Genomic DNA, 20,114 nt, shown 5'->3' on the forward strand with positions numbered 1-20,114 from the left:
CCAGGCGTCCGTCGAACGAATGGATCAAGACATGATCCTAGTAGTGACCCCATGGACACCTGTGAAAAACTTTAAATTTCAGAAGTCATCTCTCTCTGGCTTTTCTCCAGGTGGCTCATGTCCCTGCGGAGCAGGTAGGAGAGATCTCATCGCCCAGAGAGCCCAGGCGACTCACCCAAAGTCACAGATCGGTGGCAGGAGAAGGCAGAACTCAGCAGTAGCTGGAGGGATCTTGCTTGAGGGTTTACGCCCAATGCGGCTGTGGCTGTGTCCTTCCCCTCCCCTCCACCCTGCAGCCCAAGAGAGATTTTCCTGGGGCCTGGGAGGAGGAGGCGGGGGACTTTCTCCCAAGCCCAGCACCAGAGGTACTCAAGCCAGGGGAAGGAAGGCAGGCCCTTCTCCTTGCTCATCCTGAACTTTCGGAGGGGTGGAGGCAGCCCCTGGTGCCTCCAGGCCATCCTTCTCCTCCCTCCCCCAGTGGCCCTTCAGGACCCTCCCTAAAAGGTTAATTACCCAATCATCCCATCAAAGGAAATTGCACTTTTGTGCCTTAAGGAGCGGACTGAGCTACAGCTTAGTTATTTATGGCCTCTAATAAGCATTTTCTGGGTGTGATTAACCTTTATGCCAGAGTCACACTGGGAATCGGGATGGCAGCTTCAATTCCAGCCAAAGTGCTGGCCTGCAGGGGGGTTGGGGAGGGGTGGGCAGCAGCTGTCAGACTCTGACCCCCACTCTCCCTCTCTGAGGGTGCCTGCACCCTTCCCTCCCCTCTGTCCATCCTTTCTTTCCACGCCCTGCCCTGATCTGGGCCATCCCCTTCTTCCAGCCTCCATCTGAAAGTGTGCCCTCTGGCTCCTAGTCCCCACCCAGCTGCTAAAAACAGCTCTGTGACCTTGGGTACCTCAACTAAAACCCCTTTAAAATAGGGAGCATGAGACCTGCCGCATCTGCTTTCCACAGAGCTGGCCTTGTCAGGGACCCACTGGATCCTTGAACAGTCATTTTCTGTGATGCTGGAATCGAGCAGCAGCACACCCTTGGCCTTCTCAGAGTTCGCGTTCAGGGTTTGGTTCTGGTGAGTGGAGAGATTCGTCACTGAGGCACAGGCTTTGTTTGGGGCCCTGGGGCCACGGGCCGAGGCACACAAGTGAGGCGTCAGCTTTGCCAGCTTCCGCTTCCTAGGGCCATTTTTGTCTTCTCTACCAGCTGGAGGCGAATGGTAAACCTCACATAGTCCTGAAAACTTGGTTCGTCAGAAATGGCTCTGAAAGGAGAGCCAGCAGCTGGAGTTAATGACCGCGGGGAGGAGCCTGCGGAGCGGCCCAAGGAAGTGATGGTTCCTAGGCCCACACCAGCTTAGGTTTGCTTTGAGAGAGGATGACGTGTCGGATGTGATGGAGGCCCAGGCTGCTGATGTGGCCCCATCCACCGTAAGCTCTGGCCGTCTACTTTGGGTGCAAGAGCTCCCTGAGCTGTGGAGAAAGCTCTGCGCCCTCCCCGGGGAAGATGGTTGTCGTTACGCACCGCACTCTGCTTTCCTTACAGGCTTTTCCGTGTTTGTGGACCCAGATCAAGATCGCTCAGCCTTAGAAGGAAACAAACAATATCCTGGAAATTCTGGGGATCCGTTCCCCCAGTGCAGTAGTCACCTGTGGACGGGGCTAGAAATCTGATGAATGCTGAAGAGATCCGTGTTCGGTAGAGAGGAAATATACAAGAACATTCCAGACTTTTCCTGGAAGTGTGATTCAGGAATAAGCCAGAAGCCTTTGCAAGTCCTTCCACAGAGCAAGACATGGTACAGATACGGATTCTATATAGAACTGAGCTTTCCTGAGAGGAGAGGTTGGTTCAGAAATTCGAAGAAGCATTTTCCTTGGCACAGTGTAAACCCTGTTGGTAGAGAATGACTTTGTGAAGTCATGTACGGCGTAAGGGTCAAGGTTACAGGCAGCCAGCCAAGGACAGGCTTGCCGTTTGCCCTTGCATGGCGTTTGGTCCGGTTTCATGATGAATCTGGATTTCCTCTGCTCTGCAAACCCTAGGACATTAAGGCAGGAAGCGAAGATCTTCTGGCCTGTGTCTTTGCCAGCAATCAGGACTGAGGGGAGGCGGTGCTTTGTACTGAGACGGGTTCATGCTCCGTCTGTGAGCATCGTGAGCTCCTGGGTCTGTGGCCACGTGCACAGGAGCCTGGGTCCATTGACGGCATGACCTTGTTGCTTTGCTCTGGAGTGTTGGGGGAAACTGCTGCCAAGGTGCGGGGGTGGGGGTGGCCTCCGGAACTGGCTCTCCAGGACGGCAGGGCTGACTGGGTGAGGTGGTGGGCCAGCAGGGGGTGCAGGGGGGGCAAAGAACCACAAAGGCTAAGGTGAGGGGGCACCTGCCCCATCTGGCGGCTGGGCATTGGTAAGTAATTCAGTGTGGATAGAACGCGTGTGCTTTCAAGGGGGATCTGAAAGACCAAGATGCAAAGCACAAAGCCAGGTTTCAGGATTAGAAGGAGAATGGTGGAATGTTGGGGGTGGGGGCTGATATTTTCAAATAGAGCATTTCCAGTTTCTTTCGTTAGCCTGTGACCATTGGCTCTGGGAGCCCCGCTTCCGTTCTGAGTGTGTCTGCGTGTTGGGAGGTAGCAGAGGCAGTGGTGGGGGGACAAGCTGGGGCAGGGATTCTTAACCCCCTTCTAGAAGGGGCCTCTGGCCATCCCAGCAGAGCGGTCTCTCTCTGGGCACAGCACAGAGCCCTGTGCTGAGCTAAGCCATGCAGGTTTGCCAGCAAGGACACACTCTGCTTAACTAGCAAGAGCTGCTGGCTAGTCTGGCGGCTTCCTCCTCCCTCTCTCCTGCGTTTTCATTTGGAAAATGAGGGTAAAGATAGTTCTCCATCTCTCCGGGGACTGTGAAGTTTAATTACTGATTAATAAAGTGTTAGAAGTTCCTTGGGGCCAGAGAGATGAATGGGTTTGTTCTAATCACTTGCAAGTCCCAGGAGCGAGTTAGCTGAGTGTCCCGAGTGCTGGACAGAGAGTGGGGGTGCAGGGCTGGGGATACGTTTCTTAGACTGGAGTTTGGCCCAGTCAGAGCAGAAAGGCTCCTACGATGTGACAGGAGTGTGCTAGCAAGGGAATAGGACAAAGCCCACGAAGGACTCGGGCATGTGCTGAGGGGACGTGTGGGTGAATCATTTGGGTCAAGGGCGTTTCCTGCAGGAGGTGGGGTGCGGGATGGACTCTGACCAGAGTGGGGAGCACTTGATTCCATCTTGGAATGGAAGGCGGGAGAGAAGGGAGTAGAGCCTGCCTCTGTCTTGAGATGGGAGGGGAAGGGGTGGCTCCTGGGGAAGGTGGGTGGTACTGATGGGGAGGGGCAGGGTAGGAGAGGAGATCCTTGGCAGGTGAGCAAGGAAAGCTCACTTCTGGGAAAGGGCAGGTCGGGCTGCTTCTAGGGACTGGGAGAAGGTCCTGAGGTCCGGAAAGGGTGAGTGGGGAGGAGTCCAAGTGAGGGGAGGACATAGACATCGGGAATGGTGGGATGGGGATGTCCAGTTTGGGGAGAGCAGGGCAGGGTCGGGGCTAGCATGAGGCAAGTGAGGCATTCTCCTCAAGCACAACTTTTTTTTTTAAACATATAATTTATTTATTTGACAGACAGAGATCTCAAGTAGGTGGAGAGGCAGGCAGAGAGAGAGAGAGGAGGAAGCAGGCTCCCCACTGAGCAGAGAGCCCGATGCGGGGCTCGATCCAAGGACCCCCTGAGATCATGACCTGAGCCGAAGGCAGAGGTTTAACCCACTGAGCCATCCAGATGCCCCTCCTCAAGCGCAAAATATAAGGGTGTCCAAAATCTCATAATGAAGATAAACGATTATGCTAATATCATTCCCAATTGTTCCTTTTACTCCAAGCTCCAGTAGGCCCAGCACTATTACAGAGCCTGTCTTTCTTAAGAAGTTTTTGATATTTTGTTCATCGTGGGGTTTTTTTTGCACTAGAGTTTTTTAAAAATGTTGCATTAAAATATTACTGTCTTTTTGGCATCCCTTGAAAATTTGGACCCAAGGTGGGTGCCTCGCTTTCCTCGCCCTGGTCCCAGAGGACTGTGCACCAAGGCTGTGTGCTGTTCTAACACAGACACCTGCCGGCCATGGGACCAGCCCCTAGCGCTCTCCCCATCTCAGTTCCCCACTGGGACGTGGCTAAGACAGTGTGTAGATCTTCCTGTCTGTTTCCGAAGTTCTGTAGAGACATTTGCGGACTGTGTGGAAATGGACTGGGGCTGAGCTACCATCAGCGGGGGGCCTAGGAGAGGGCGTCAGGGAGGAGACCCCGGAAGAAAGAGCAGGGAGCAGGGTGGTCAGGTGGAGAGCCACCTCCCGTGAGGCTCCCTGCCTTGGGACCCTGATCAGGCAGACAGAGCTGTGCTGGTCATTGTCCTGGTCACCCATGTCCCAACAAATGGAAGGAGGGGCTGGTTACAATGCCCACTCTGTACCCCAGTCCCCCACGTGCTTCTTATCCCTTTGAACCTCAAGTTCCAGGGGAGACCACTGCCTTGTCTCTGACCTATGACTAAATAAAAAGCACCAAGTTCAAATCAATCCACATGACCTGCGGAGTGCCCTTTGTAGACCTGAATCACAGGGCGGTCCATGGAGGTAGTCAGGGAATTTGAGCACCGTGAACAAAACAAAGTGCTTGTCCTTGCGGGTCACGATGTGCTACTCGTAAAGGCCTCCTACGAACAGTGCATCGGGGAAACCTGGGAGGGAGGACTCTTTCCACGTGAGGAAATAAGGCCCAGAGAGGTCAAGTAACCTGCCTCTGGCAACACAGTGAAACCAGGCCTAGATGCCAGGGCTCTTTGGACTCTAAATCCGTATGTGTGTGGTGGAGGGTGACATCAAGGGAGGGGGACACAGTGATTGTGTGAGGGTGTTAGTTGAAGGGGACCCTGTCACTCTCCTCCCACGTGGGCTGAAATTCTGGAATCAGAATAACATGGAACCCCTGGGAGGTTATAGGGCAAAAGTTCTCCTTGGAATAGGGCAGGCGTCTTTCCAGAGACATGTACCCCTTCAGCACCGTGGGTCTCCGTTTCTCATCTGGAAACACAGACGGCCACCGCAGCCCCGGGGACAAGTAAGACCCGTGGCAGGTATAGGTATAAAAGACGTGGTGAAGGACGAGGCCGAATTTGCAGGAACTGGTGATTAGCTGGGGGGGGAGGGGCGTCCTCTGAGCACGGCCTCAGCCTTCCTCAGGCGCAGCCTCCGCGAAGACCCCGCCCTCAGGAAGCAGGTTCACTATTGTCCCGGGAACCCAGCCTCCTACTGTTGTTACCTATTTCCCTTCCAAGCCCTTCTAGAGCAGGGCAGCTCCAGACCTTCCAGACACAGAGGACATGGGGGTAGGGGGAGGGCAAGCTGGGGTGAGCAGAAAGCGAGGGGAAGCAGGAAGTTCCCCGCATGTTCTAACAGAGTCCCTCACCTCTCTGTGCCCACAGGCCCTGCTCCTGCTGGGGCTGAACCCAATCTCCGCCTCCTTCCAGGACCAGCACTGCGAGAGCCTGTCCCTGGTCAGCAACATCTCTGGTGAGTCTCCCTCCCCTTGTCATGCAAGATTCCAGGTCTCCCCAGCCCCCTCCTCCGGTCTCCCAGGGCCTGCACACAGAGCCTTGCGTCAAGACAGGAAGAGTAGAGAGATTTCCCCTCCCGAACCCCATGCAGCTCATCACCCCTCTGTAGACAACTGTGCTCAGGAGGGTCCTGAAGTTGGTACAAGGGTGGTGGGAAGGAGAGCTGCTGCGAGGTCACAGCATCAGCCGTGGGGCGGCCAATGAGGGACGTCACCCCAGCCCTTGCTGTGAGAACTGATGGAGCCAAGGGCTGGGCTGTGACTTGGGCCCCCGTGGCAGGGAAGGGCTGCTGTCCTCTGGTGCCAGAAACCCGTCGGGTGCTAACTTCCCATCAGGCACTCTTGGAAGTACTAGAGAGATAGTAACCCAAAGGCAAACCAAGGCACAGAGGAAAAAAACTAATAAGTCCCAGAGCCAAGGCTGGAGCCGAGGCAGCCTGGCTTTATACCTCCTCTGTAGAAAATACGGCATAACTACAAATGTTACTCCTAACTTGTACAAGCACGCTATTTGCAAAGTCCTTTTGTAGAATCATCTTTCTTCTCATGAGAGTTTAAGACTCAGCGTCTGTACAGGTGAGGAAACCGAGGCATGGGAAAGTCAGGTCTGTGGCGTCCAAGTCCAGGTCTTTTCTGACTTTTCAGGGTGTGGACCCTGAACCCTTGCCCTGGCCACTTGATGCAGGGCTCCTGGGGAGGCTGCGGCCCAGCCAAGGGCACAGCACTGGAAGGTCTTCAGGAGGCTCGTTGTTTGGTGACTCAGTTTCCTCTTCAGGTCTCTCCTTGATTCAATCCAACTCGCGCATTGAGCACTGTTGTGCACTGGGCCCCCTGGAAGGCATGAGGGGGACAAAGAGGGGCTCACCATCTGGTCCGGAGTCAAACCCACAAACGTGCCCTGGGAAGCCGAGCACCAGGCGCATGCTGGCAGAGAGGGGGCCACAGGGTGCCCGCAGGGAAGCAGGAGGCATGAGCTTCTGAGCCTGGGCCTCAGGGCAGCTGCCGTCCGGCCTACTGGGCCTTCACTATGGGAGGAGCCTGGGGGAGTGGAAGAGCCCCAGATTTGGAGAAGGCCAACTGGGTCCCATGCTCACCGTGGCGTTGTCTTGTGCTTCTGCCCTAGGGGCCCCCTCTAGCAGCCCCAGGGATGAGCAGGACTTTGACCCCCTTGAGCCTCACTTTGTCCAAGCTATAAAGTTGGGGGAGGGGTGGCGCCTGACACAAGGATCTGTAACAACTAAATGGACTGAGTTTTGTGGCAATCTGTTACAGACTGTAGAGAGCCATGCTACTAATGAGCACGGTGTACGATTGTTGGTAACATCAGTAGGCTTTCGAAAGTGCAAACTGTATATAGCTGCAATGAGGGAAAGGCATTTGCCATGAATGGCTCACTACACTGGAGATGGCGGGGAGGATAGATCAGGGGTGGTATGAATCCAGGAAGGCTTCCTGAAGGAGTCACTTTCACAGTGAATCTCTGAGAGACTCTGAGTACGAACTGGCAGTGAAGAGCCAGTGCTCTGAGCCAAAGCTAGAGCTGACCCAAGACCAGCAGGTGGGTTTGGTGGAAAGGCAGGGGAGCAGTGAGGAGGGACGAACAGTAAGTCTGGTGGTTACTGGCAGCCTGGAACAGCGGGCTGTGAAGTTGGCTAAGCCAGGCCATGGGGAATAGGAAAATTCTTGAGCAAGAGTCTGGAGTTCTAGCGGAGAGAGACAGGGAGGGAAGACACCTGTCCAGGGGCCAAGTCTGAGATGAAAGGCCCTGCCCGAAGTCCCCCATGCACTGGGGCCAGGTCAGCCTCCATCCATCCACTTGCTCGTTGTGTGTGGAGGAGTGACGTCTGTGAGCCCATGCAGGTGTCACCTGTCCTTGGAGGCAAGAGGCCATGATGAATGTCGTTCATTCCCCGGTGATTTTGTGCTCCGTGTCCCTACCCTCCGCCCAGCCCAGCCTGGCGGGCTTCACGGCATACAATCCATCACCGGCACAAGAGCCCCGGAGAACGAGCTGTTTGTCTTCCATTGCCAAGACCTACCCAGACCTACGAGCACTGGTAGAGGCAGATGGTGAGGATGGGGTGGAGGGGCGGGGACAGATGGATGGGCGTCTGGCCAGGGTGGCTGGCACTGAGTTGGGGCCTTTGGGGGTCCTCTCACATGCCAGGAGCAGGGAGAGGGTGGGTCCCCAGGGTCAAAGCTCTGTCATGTGGCAGATCACAGACTTGGCAGATCATAAAATCATGGCGTGAATATGACAATGCCAGAAAGTAATAGAATTATTGACTAATGACATCAGAGACAAATGAACTCATACCGTTGACAAGGACCCAGGGTCATTCATTCCTACCCCCTGTCTTAAGGTCATGAATGTTAGTAATGATAGCTGATAGTTATTTAGTACCTACTGTGTGTCAGACACCATTCTAAGTACTTGAATCTCATTCAGTCATCATAACAATATTGTCAGGAAGTATTTTTTTTAAAAGATTTTATTTACTTATTTGACACAGAGAGAGATCACTAGTAGGCAGAGAGACAGGCAGAGAGAGAGGGGAAGCGAGCTCCCTGCTGAGCAGAGAGCCCGATGCGGGACTTGATCCCAGGACCCTGAGATCATGACCTGAGCGGAAGGCAGAGGCTTAACCCACTGAGCCACCCAGGCGCCCAGGAAGTATTTTTATTTTCATCTTATAGGAGAGGAACCTAAGAGGAGAGGTTAAGGAACTTGCCCAAATACACACAGTTACTAAGTAGTAGCCGCAAGATTTGAACTAAATGGGCCAGTTGCATACGTGGCTGCCCGGAGGCAGCCATCATCCCCAGGGCCAGGTGTGGCTGGTCACCCCTGCAGTTTCCCACACCTATACAGGGTATACACACAGCCCCCAATTTCCCTCAGGACCTACTGTGCGCCTGGCACTCTACTAGGTGCCAGGAATGCAAAAATGGAGAGCTCGCAAACCCACAGGACAGGAGGCTCCCACCCACTTGGCCTGATGAGTCACACAATGGCAAAGGTATCTTTCCATTCTACCCAGCTAAAAAAGAGGAAGTTCAGCCACAAGGTGGTGGAGACAAGAGCAGGACTCTCTGCCTGCCCTCTGCCACCCTCTCCATGCGGGAGACCCCGGCAGAGCCCCAACCCCTTCATCCCAACGGTGCCTTCCTCTGAATGGGCAAGCATGTCTGTTTCAGAGACTGTCCTTGGGCCACCTGGCTTTTCTCCCTCTGGGCAGCTTTGGCTGAGTTCCTTTCTTAAGCTCAACCACACAACTGCAGGGCTGCTGGTAGGTGCCCACCTCCTTTGGTTCATTCAGAGGCCACTGATGGGACACCCGAAATAACTGGGGACTGGAACCAGATTCTGATTTCCTTCTGAAGTTCTCTACGACAGAAGGATCTGCTGGGCACTTTTGGACACTGAGCCTGCTGGGAAAGGAACTATGTCATCTACTTGAGGCAAGAAACCCATGCCCAATTGTGCACAAGCATTAAGTAGGCCACCTTCAAAGGGTTCTCATTGGGTTTGTTAAAACAGGCCCCCCCCCAAGGACCCTGATTCAGCAGGGGTTTTGTCAGAGGCAAGAGGGAGCTGTCCATGCTGTTCCTCTTTCCTCTTCCTTCCACTGGCAGAGGTTTGGGACCGTCTAACTGCAGTGCTCCCATGAACATCAGAGTGTGTGCGTGTGGGGATGGAGGAAGCCACAGGACCAGTCTTATGCATTACTTTAGCCCACTTGGCTCCACCCCCTGCCTCCAGAAAAAAAACGCTTAAGGGACCTAGCCACCTCACTAAGGAGGGGGCAAGCCACCAAGTGATAGGAATGTCAAAACCTCAGATATGCCAAGTACACACTAGCCTCAGGGCCTTTGCATGTGCTGTTCCCCCTATCTAGAACACTCTTCCCCCAGATGTGCACATGGCCCCCTCTCTTACTCCCTTTAGGTCTCTGTTTTAATGTTAGCACCAAATTGAAAGAGCAGTCCTGGCACTCTTTATCTCCTTACCCTGCTTGCTTTTTCCTCATAGCATTTCTTACTGCTTAACAGCTCTGTGTCTGTCTGTCTGTTTGCTGCACCCATTACCTCCCACCCTCAACTAAGGGCAGGTCACTAATTTTATGCATTACTGTATTCCTATGCATTACTGTGTCCCCAGCTCCTAAAAAGTTTCTTAGACGGTCAGTAAAAACTTGTTGAATAAAGAGTAAAGCCATTATTCCTCCCCATCTATGACTTAATTGGACAGGAGGGGTATCCTGAAACAGCTTGGTGTGGGGAGGGGTTGACGGTAATAGTAGCTCAGGCTTTCTGCTTCTGGCTGGTAAATTGGCTTAGCTCTTTGCAAGACTGGTTTACTCCTGTCCAAACTGCTCCTCACCCCACAACTATGCTATCCAAGTGAGAAAATAACCCCCCAGGGGAGCAGGAGGGATTGGGCATTTATGCCAGGGGGACAAATGGAGGGGGCACGGGCTCAAGAATTGGAGTTCAACAGCCCTGACCTCTAGGTCTTTATAGCCCCGATGCTAAGAGACACCCAGACTTCCCTTCCTTCCTTCTCCCCTTCCCAACTAGGAGATCCGTGCCCTCCCCCACCCCCAGCACATCTAGAGTTATTTTTCCCTGTACCCTTTTCTCCTGACTTTCTGTCTGCCTTTCTCTGTTTTCCTCTCTGTGTCTTTGTCTCCTTCTATTTCCTCTCTCTCCCCCTTCTCCTTCTCCACTTGCTCCCACCCTCTTTTCTTCTAAGTGGTTAAATGGATTGAATGAGTGGCCTGGGTTTCCAGAAGGACCCTTTACACAGCCTGGTATGCAGTAGTGTTCAGCAATTGTTGGTTCTCCCCGCCCCCCAAGTCCTACACACCCTTCCCCTTTGGACACCTGGGCTCTGCCTGATCTCCAGGGACCGCGTGTCCGCAGCACGGTGAACTGAAATCCCGGCGTGAGCTGTGAAGGGCTGGGCACTTTGCAGGAAGGTGCCTTCCAGGCAGTTGGGCTGGGAGGTCTGCCTGGCAGCGCCCACCACCAGGTATGGCCCCTGAGGCCCTGTTCTGCAGCCTCCTCCCTTCCCTCGACTTCTGGGTTCCTGCCCCTCTTCTTCCAGCCTCCTTTCCTCTTCTAACACCCTGCATTTACTGCTCAGCCCGCTCCCTACGACCCCAAGGCCTAGCCCCATACTTAAAGGCTGGTGTCTCCAAGACGGGCCCCACCGCCGCTCCTGATTGGCCCTGTGCCTCTGGCCACGCCCCCATATGGCTACGCCCCTCCACCGGACCCGCCCACCCGGCCGGCAGTGATGCTGCTGATGGCTTCTCTCCATTCTGAAGCCTGTCTCTCCCTTTCTTCCCTTCTTGCAGACAGACTTTCATTCCGTCCAGAATTTTCTGGGCTCTTAATGTAAAGGTCACGTCTATGTTAGTATTACCCTGCTTCCTACCCGCCCTCCCCGCCCCACTCAGCCTTCTGTGAGTTGTGGGGTCAGGGTGATAGAAGGGGGGGGCACTGCGGCAGCAGGGGCTAGAAATTGTGCAGCCAAATGCTATGAGGGCCAGTAGCCCAGACTGGGGACCTCTGTGGTGCCGTGGGAAGAGCCTGGGACAGGTGTCAACCCCGACTTCTATCTCTTAGTGTTTGTGTGATTCTGCATAAACAATTTGACTACCCGGGCCTCAGTTTCCTTACCTGTAAATCGGAGAGAATTAGCACTCACCACGGCAGGTGGTGTGAGACCCACAGTAGGTGCTAAAGAACCCTAATCCATACCAGACTAGAGGCAACTAATGTCTGTTCCGCCTGCTTCCACCCCCCGCCCCCATACCTACCCACCAGCTGCGGGTGGGTCAGGGCTCCAGACATTGGCTGGTACGTGGTCATCGAGGTCAGAAGGGCCATCTGCTTAGTAACTGTTTCTGCCTTGGCTCTAGTCTGATCCTGGCTATGGCTGGTGCCCAGCCATGCCTGGCCCTCTGTTCTTTGCCAAAGAGGCTCTGGGGAAGTGTCCAGGGCAGGGGAGAGAGAGGGAGAGGGAAGGAGGGTGGAGGACAGCTCCTACGCTGAGAGAGCATGATAGACAAGTTCCAGGTGCTGCCACACATGACGTTCGGTTTACTATTCTCTGCACCCAGCTCAGGAGACACTGTGAATGAATGAGTGAGTGAATGAATGAATGAGCAGCTGTCTGAGGAATGATATCATTCGATCAGAAGGTCTATGCAAAGTACCTGGCACATGTCTAGCACACAGCCCTCAAAACTGTTGCTCCCTTCCCTGCTGCCTCCTGGGCTTTCTCTCCTCCCTTTATTGGCACAAAATGTGGCATAATAGAAAGAGTGCGCAGTTTAAAGTCAAAAATACTTGGCTATACTTCTTGGTTCTTTCACTCGTTGACCCATGACTTTGAGCAAGTCACTTAACACCCTTGTGCCTCAGTTTCCTCATCTGTAGAAAGGGACTGATGACATTGCAGGGTGGATGAGGACTGAAGAGATAGATGATGATGGGTTTTGAAAAACCAGAGCATGGTCCATTATATTATCCTCCCCTCCCTATGGCCACTTGCCTCTAGTTCCCCCCCCCCCCGCCTCTGGGCTCAGCACGAGTGGCATGACCCATGAGAGATTACAACCGCAAGCTGCTTTCCTCCCTGCCCAACCCACCCCCCTGCCCACCACGCCATGATGCCATTCACAGAGGCTGTACTGTGGCACAGCACCAGGAGCCCACCAGCTCCCCATGTCCAACCCAGACTTCTTTCTCTTTCAGTTAAACCTCTTGGTCTCGGGGTGCCTGAGTGGCTCAGTGGGTTAAGCCTCTGCCTTCAGCTCAGGTCATGATCTCAGGATCCTGGGATCAAGCCCCACGTCGGGCTCTCTGCTCAGCAGGGAGCCTGCTTCCTCCCTTCTCTCTCTGCGTGCTGCTCTGCCTACTTGTGAGCTCTCTCTCTCTGTCAAATGAATAAATAAAATCTTAAAAAAACAAACAAAAAAACCCCTCTTGGTCTCAAGGCCTCTGCTCCAAGCCCCAATTTGCAGGAACAGCCTATGGATCACTTTGATTAGAAAGAAAAACCAGCACTGGGTACACAGACTGCTGGGCACCGCCCAGCATCCAGCAGAGGAAGGACGTCCATCTAACCCTGGGCTGTTTCCAGAGAGACTGAGATCAGGCTAACATGGGGAGGAGATGGCAGGTGGGCCCCAGCCAGGGCTTGGCTGATGCTAATGCCCAGCCCTGAGGAGGTGGCCTCTGCATTGGTTCGTGGCTCTTCCTGGCTTGTCTGTGCATTCTTGCACCAGTCCCAAGAATTACTCACCCTCTCCCATTGGGATGGGCACACTGGGTCCCTACAGGACTGGTGTGCTGGGCTTTTGTGGAAGAGGGGCATCCAAAGGCAGGGAAAGAGGGGACAGCATCACGAGAGGTGCCAAGGCCATCCTTGGCCCAGCCTCCCACCCCCCTCCCTGGAGACTAAAAGCCTCCCTACCCTCCAGAAGCATCCGTGTGGCCTCTGTTCTGCCCCAAGAGGCGTACATACACATACGCACACACTCCACTCCAAAGAGTTCTTCAAAGGATGCCTGGGTGGCTCAGTCAGTTAAACGTCTGCCTTTGGCTCAGGTCATGATTCCAGGGTCCTGGGATCGAGTCCCACATCAGGCTCCCTGCTCAGAGGGGAGCCTGCTTCTCCCTCTGCCTGCCACTCCCCCTGTTTGTGCTCTCTCCCCTGCCCCCCGCCACTCTCTGACAAACAAATGACCTTTTTAAAAAAAAAAACCAAAGTGCTCTTCAATTTGGAAGATTTGGAAAATATTTGGACTTTGACATCTTTCAGTCATGGATCTCTTTGAGAATCTAATGAAAGCCACGGTCCCTTTCCCAATTCAGATGCATATATACACCACTTTTTTCACTTAACTTCAGAGTCTCTGTGAACCCTTAAAGCTTCCAGTAGACTGAGATTAAGAATTTCTGGTCAGATCCAACCTCTCCATTTTATTATAAAGACACAAATGGTGCTCCATCTCCTGGGTGGCTCAGTCGGTTAAGCGTCTGACTCTTGGCCTGGGTTCAGGTCATGATCTCAGAATCCTGGGATGGAGCCCTTCATCGGGCTTGACGCAGAGTCTGCTTGTCCATCTCCCTCTGCTCCTCCCCCTGCTCTCTCTGTCTCAAAAACAAATAAAAGTCTTAAAAACAAATAAAGACACAGAGGCTTAAAGAGCAAGCGACGTGCCTATGGTCAAACAACAAATTAGTAGCAGAGCCCGTCTGAAGTGAGTGTCCCACACTATTGGTTCAGTGCCCTTTCCCGTCCCCTTAGGTGGTTTCTCCCTCTTTTGTCTCCCTGTGGCTCCCTTCTCCGTCAGTCCTCCGCTAGGGCCCAGCACAGTCCAAACGCAAACACTGCATGTTCAGTGAACGTGGTTATCAGGCGAGGGAAGAGCACGACCAGCTTCATTTAAACGGTTCCTCACCACAGAGTCGGAGTGGATGTGGTCTGGTTCCACTGATGTGTGCAGGGGGCTAGATAGAGGATTGGCTGGCTCTCTTCTGGGCTGCTCCAGACTGTGAAGTCTCAGAGGTCCAATCTCTGCCAAATGAGGGGCCGAGAGAAGTGTCCTCGGGCTACAGAGTGAAGGACCGGAAGTATGTCCGGGATATTCTCTAAATGCTAGTCAAGATCTCAGCTTTCCACACCACCTTCAGCTGTCTCTGTTTCTCCTCTACTCTGGAACCCAAGCCGGCTCCCTAGTGCCGTAGCATCAAATTCAGATTGCTTTCCTTGATGGCTCCTCTGCCTGAGATGAGATCATCTCTACGCTGGGGTCATCGCTCCCATCTTGTTCCCAGCTGCTGTATGTGTGTGGGGACATGGGGAGGCCACTGGAGTGGGGAGCTCGCCCTGCCTCACCAGCTGTCTCTGCCCCCAGGACTGCAGTGCAATGCTTCCGTGGACCTCATTGGTACCTGCTGGCCCCGGAGCCCGGCGGGGCAGCTGGTGGTTCGACCCTGCCCCGCCTATTTCTATGGTGTCCGCTACAACACCACAAGTAAGGAAGCCTATGGAAGGGCGGACCCCCTGCTGGGAGGTGGGACAGGACGGGGAAAGCTTGGGACCTGTTGGAGGTGGGGGAAATAATCCTGACAACGACAGGACTGTAGTACGTCTTGTGGATACAACCACCGTTTACCCAAGACCAGCTCTGTGCTCTTTACCGCTTTCCGACAATACCCCTGGGTGGTGCTGTACATAACTCTATACTTATTACACACTGAGGTCTCCAAGGCTCAGAGAGGTTAGGGAACTTACCCAAGTTCCCTTCACCAGGTGAAGCTGAAATTTGCCTGCAAGTCTATCTGACAAACTGGGTTAGTCAGGATAAGCCTAGAACAACCCTATGAACTAGGGCAGGAAACATCAGAATCACCCCCACTTTGAGCTCAGAAAGGTTAGGAGGTCCGTCCAGGGCCCTGCAGCCAGGAGGTGGGGGGTGCAGTTTTAGATCCACAGGCAGGGGGCTGAGCCACGCATGCAGGCTCTCGGGGCTGGTGGGGCGGGGGAGGACTGCCCAGGGTCTGTTGGATACTTGATCCCCATGTAAACACCATGCTGCCCCGAGACCCTGGGCCTCCTGAGCCTCCACCTCCAGGCTTTGCAGCTCCTTGTCACACCACCTGTCACCCTCAGAATTAATTTGCTCTCCCCTGTCAATGACTCACAGCTCCTGCTTATGAAGAGAGCAACAGCTGCAGGCCAGGGGCCCTGTCCTGTTGGAGGGAGGGCTGGGGGTCCCTAGGTGGGTTCTTGGGGTCTGGTGAGCCTGGGCTCTGAGTCCCAAGAGGGTACCAAGGGTGACCAGATCCCAGGTGGTTCACTTGGAGACTTGCCGAGTGACCTTGACACATTTTCCCCCTCTTACGGCCCTTTGGCTCCAGGTCTAACTATGAGAAAGCCAGAGTGCTCGGCTTCAGCTCAGAGCTCCCATGTTCCTCCTCCTGCCCCCTCTCCTTTACCAGCTACATTAAGGGTGTTCGGATGGGTGGCTGCAATCCAAGAGGGGTAGGAGGGCCCAGGGGAGGCTGGAACAGCCAGACCACACAGGCTCCTGTGTCTGCAACCAGTTCTTGGACCTGGGGATGGGGAGGAAGTACAGGTCAGGGGAAGGACAGAGGGACCTAAGAAGAGAGTTTGGCTTGTGCTGCCCACCAGCCTCTAATATAGTAGTGCCCATTTTACAGTTAGGAAATGGAGGCAGAGGCTGATGACTGCCCAAGGTCACAGGGTCACAGGGCCATGGCTCCACTCCTGGTGCTGTGTGCTCAGTCCCTGCAGGGCTCCCAGGGGCTGGTGCCTGGCAGGGTGCCACAAGGCTGCTCCCAGAAGGAGGCCCTTCTGTCTCTCCGCAGCACCAGGTCTGTCAGTTTCACCTCCAAAGTGATGTTCCCTTCTGAGCCGACTTTCCCTCCATCCCCAGAGACACTGCCCCAGTCCAAGGCACCGGCTCTCTGACCCTGGTTTCCCATCAACCGTCTGTGACTCCCGATTGCCTCCACGGTCAAGTCCACACTGCTGAGTGCAGCCGGCCAGGCTTTCTGTGGTTACAGCCCTGGCTCTCCGCTATGAGCTCACTCCACTCTTATCTCCAGGGGTGACTTGACATGACCCTAAGAAAGACGTCAGTGCCTGGGCACAAGCTGCTGATTAGCCACTGCCTTAAGTACAGGCCAGGAGTACGGGGTTCTAGCCCTGGCTCCACCTGGAACTGGCTTGGGAACCCTCTGCTCTGCCTTCTCCAGGCCTCAGTTTCTCCACCTGCAGGATGGCTGGGAGGTTTAGGTGAGGATCTCTCTGTACCTGGGGTGCTGGGGGTGATGCTCCTTGGACATGAAACCAGGTCTGGAAGACTCTCCCTTCACAGGTGCCCCCAGTGCCAGAAAGTGAGGGACACACCCATGTAATCAGTGGTGCCTGGGAGCCCAGAATTGTACCTAATCATTAGGCACTAATTAATTCATTTACTGATGAGGCATTGCCAGGACTTCCAGACCTTCTCCTTAATGCCCTCCCTCCTGCTACATCTGATCTTCAAAGGGATGGGAAGCTTTTCCAAAAATATCCATTTTCCCGAGACTCTCCGGGAGGACTGCTCAGCTCAGCAATTAAAGACAAGGAGGTCGCATCCTCCCTGGCAACGATTTGTCGCTGGGGTGGGGGGTGCTGCTTTCCTTTCCGGATCACCCACCTCCTCCCTTCTCACTGAAGCCTGCTCCCTCCGGATGACCAGGCCTCGGAGGGGCTCCAGGCTCCCGCCCCACATGGGGGACACAAAAGAGGAGCTTGAACCAAGGGGGCATCTCCTGCAGCCTCTACCAGTACCCCCCTTTGATAGGGATACGTAACATGTCCTGAATCTTAGATAAGGTTATATAAGAAAGAGTTCAAAGACAATAATAATGAAAATAATAGAGCACGCCGCAGGCCAGGTAGAGCTCCAAGCACTCTGTACATGGGAACTAAATATGCCCACTCAGCCTCTGAGGCAGGAGATGTTGCAAAGCTTATTCTTATCTTGCGGATAAGGAAGCTGAGAGGTTGTGTGACTTGCCCAAGGTCACACAGGAAGGAGTGGCTCCAGGATTTGAACCCGGAACACCTGAGTTGAGGGCCACGCTCTTCACCCTACTTGGTGCTGCCTCTCTTAAAGCAAGACCATCCCCCTCTTCCTACCCACCCCCGCCACGCCTCTTCCAACCAGATCTCTGCCCAAAGTCCCTTTCTTTGCAGACATTCCAGAGTAGCCTTGGGTCCCAGGCACGTCCCGTCCAGGCAGACACACTGGATTCCCCTGATTCCTTGCCTCCTCCCAGACCTTCCTGAAATCCCAGTCACTGAGCCCTTGGCCCTCTGGTAGCTTATCCCTCATTTAGCAATTAGGAGAGAATCAGCAGCTCCTTTGCCCACTCTGCCCAAGGGCTCAACTCTGCTGGGAAGGGAAGCTGAGCAGAACTTTAAAAATGCATTTAGCCTCATGTTCCCACTGGCACGCTGTGACCTGAGCAGTTTCAGCTGCGGCCAGGAGTACGTTAGAGAGGCCATGGCCTTGTGGTCCTCGGGGTCAGACCATGGCTCCCTCTTTCCTGGAGGCAGCAGCATCTCCCCCCGACCACCCACCACGCCATCATCTCCCTCTTGTCCTGCTGTTGCCAGCCGAGAGGCAGGTCTGGGCTGGAGTGCCCGCTGGGAGGTCAGCTGCCCAAGCCCTTCCCTTTACAGATGACAAGAGGGGCCTAAGCGACTCGGGAGGCTAGCTGGCTGAGCTCACTCCTGTGGCCCAACAGCCCTGAGCTGGGCCTAGGGCATCCCATTCTGTCTCCCATGCAGTGCTCTGCCCCTTCCGGGTTCTGGGCTCAGGGACTGGGACTCAGGCAGCTTCCCCAACCTTCCTGGAGCCCTGCCGGGGTGGGGAGGTGGCGTGAGGGTCAGTGTGAGCCTTGGAAGGGCCTGCAGCAGGGGACTGGTTCAAGATCGATTGCTCTTCTAGCCAGTGCTGCCTGGAATCGGGGCCAGAGTTCACTCTAGGAAACATTTTAAAGCCACCAATGCCTAAGGGTACAGGGTAAGGGAGGGCGACCTCCATCCTCAAAGGAGAAAAGACTCAAGATTTGGATCTTCCTTGGCCCCTTCCCTACGGGATTTTAGGGCCCTGGTGCCTGCCAGGGGTGCAGGCAGGAGGGAGGGTAGAAGGAACCCATTGTACAGCTCCAGCCACCAAGAGCCATGAAGCCAGGCCTAATCTCAGATCGTAGGGCTCCTCCCCATCTCCTTAGAAGGCGACAGGTTCCGGGCCCCAGTCTGGTCTGGTGGCTGCACGGGCCCCCACGCCTCCCTGGGCCGCCTTCCTGTCTTTTTCCCCAAATGCCCTGTGCTAGGCTGGGAGCTGGTTGTAGTGGATCTCGTGAGACCCACCCCCGTGCCATCTCCCAGCCCACTCTTGTCGCCTGTCCTGTTCTGTCCTGACCTCCACCGTGGATGCGCCCACCACACCACCCTCCAACGTAAATCCTGCTGTTAGAGAAATGCCACCATGAGGACCTTCCCCAACACCTGCCCTGGAGCCCCACCCCCTGGGAAACACTGCCACGTGAGGACCCGCCCCCCCCATGGGAAACCTCTCCACGGGTAGTCACCGTAGAAAAGCGTCATTTCAGTGTGCCACACAAGCTGTCACTGTCTACCCTTCCACCAAGAGCGTGCCCAGCCTCGTGAGGGAGAACTGACTCATCAGCTCTCACCATCCTTTTTGCTGCCGTGTGAGAAGCCAAGGCGGGACGTTTCTCCGAAGGGCACCCACACGTAATCTGCGGCCACATAAGGCCTTGCAAGGAAACAGCCCCAGCTAGCTAGTTAAGCCTGCCCATGGGCCCGTCCCAGGAATGCGTTCATGGCAGCCTGGGGACGCAGAGCCACAGCCCATGGGCAGTCCTACTGGGGCCAGTGGGCAGAAAGAGGCAAGAAGATGGGGGTAGTAGGGAAGACCCTCTCCTCAGCTTCAACCCCAGTGTCCCCCACCCAGCAAGCAGTGTGCTCACCCAGATGGATGGATAGATGGACGGACTGATGGACAGCCGGATGCCTGGGTTGCTCTTTGGGAGAGGAGCCCATGGTGACTCTGACTCTCTCTCCTTCTTCCAGACAACGGCTACAGGGAGTGCCTGGCCAATGGCAGCTGGGCCGCCCGCGTGAACTACTCCGAGTGCCAGGAGATCCTCAGTGGGGAGGTGAGGCTGCCGGTGTGCACGGTGGGTCAGGCCGCAGCTCAGGTCTGGGTCCGCTGCACGGGCGCCCGGCATCATGGCTGCGAGCAGCCATCCCCAAGGGAGTTTGAGCCAAGAGGGCAGCAGCTGGCTCTGACACAGATCATCTGGGTCCTTGCTCCTTCCCTCCTTGCACCTGCATGCCCTGGGACCGAATTTCGTCCCTTCACCACACACCCCCCACCTGCGCAGTACATCCGGGTCCCGCCAGGGGGCGCTGTGTCAGACTGCAAGATGGCGGCGGGGTGGGGGGCAGGGAGCAGAGGGAAAAAGCCCTGGGAGAGCCTTTGAAATATTTAAATGTTTTTGAGAAGGTGCTTACACATAATACAAAATTCAAAAGGTACAAATGGGAACACAGAGAAGTGATCTTCCCGCCCTGCCCTGGCCACTGGGTTCCCTCCCCAGGGGCAAGGCCAGTTTCCTGGGTGTTCTCCCAAACACCTTGTCTGCCTAGGAGAGTAGTTACATATATATGTGTTCTTTTTTGTTTTTATCCAAATGTTGCGTGTTCTCCACACCGTCTGACACCTTGCTTTCTGCATATGATCATCTGTCTTGGAGATGGTTCCAGATCGGTACCTAAAGAACACCTTCATTCTTTTTTACATTTTCATAATATCACATTGGGCAGACGTGCCATCGTTTATTTAGC

At 54.7% G+C, this 20,114-nt stretch overlaps 1 protein-coding gene across 2 annotated transcripts in view; it reads left to right on the top strand.

Moving 5' to 3' along the window:
- The window catches only part of CRHR1 (corticotropin releasing hormone receptor 1), a 47,135-nt gene that overhangs the window by 14,328 nt on the left and 12,693 nt on the right, over nucleotides 1-20,114 (top strand). For both annotated transcript variants that reach the window (XM_045983746.1, XM_045983748.1), the window contains exons 2-4: nucleotides 5,508-5,595; nucleotides 14,575-14,694; nucleotides 19,338-19,423. In XM_045983746.1, the coding sequence (XP_045839702.1) occupies nucleotides 5,508-5,595; nucleotides 14,575-14,694; nucleotides 19,338-19,423 (294 nt within the window). The remainder of the gene's footprint in view (nucleotides 1-5,507; nucleotides 5,596-14,574; nucleotides 14,695-19,337; nucleotides 19,424-20,114) is intronic.

Source organism: Meles meles, chromosome 18 (assembly GCF_922984935.1).
Source record: "Meles meles chromosome 18, mMelMel3.1 paternal haplotype, whole genome shotgun sequence".
Lineage (NCBI taxonomy): Eukaryota > Metazoa > Chordata > Mammalia > Carnivora > Mustelidae > Meles > Meles meles.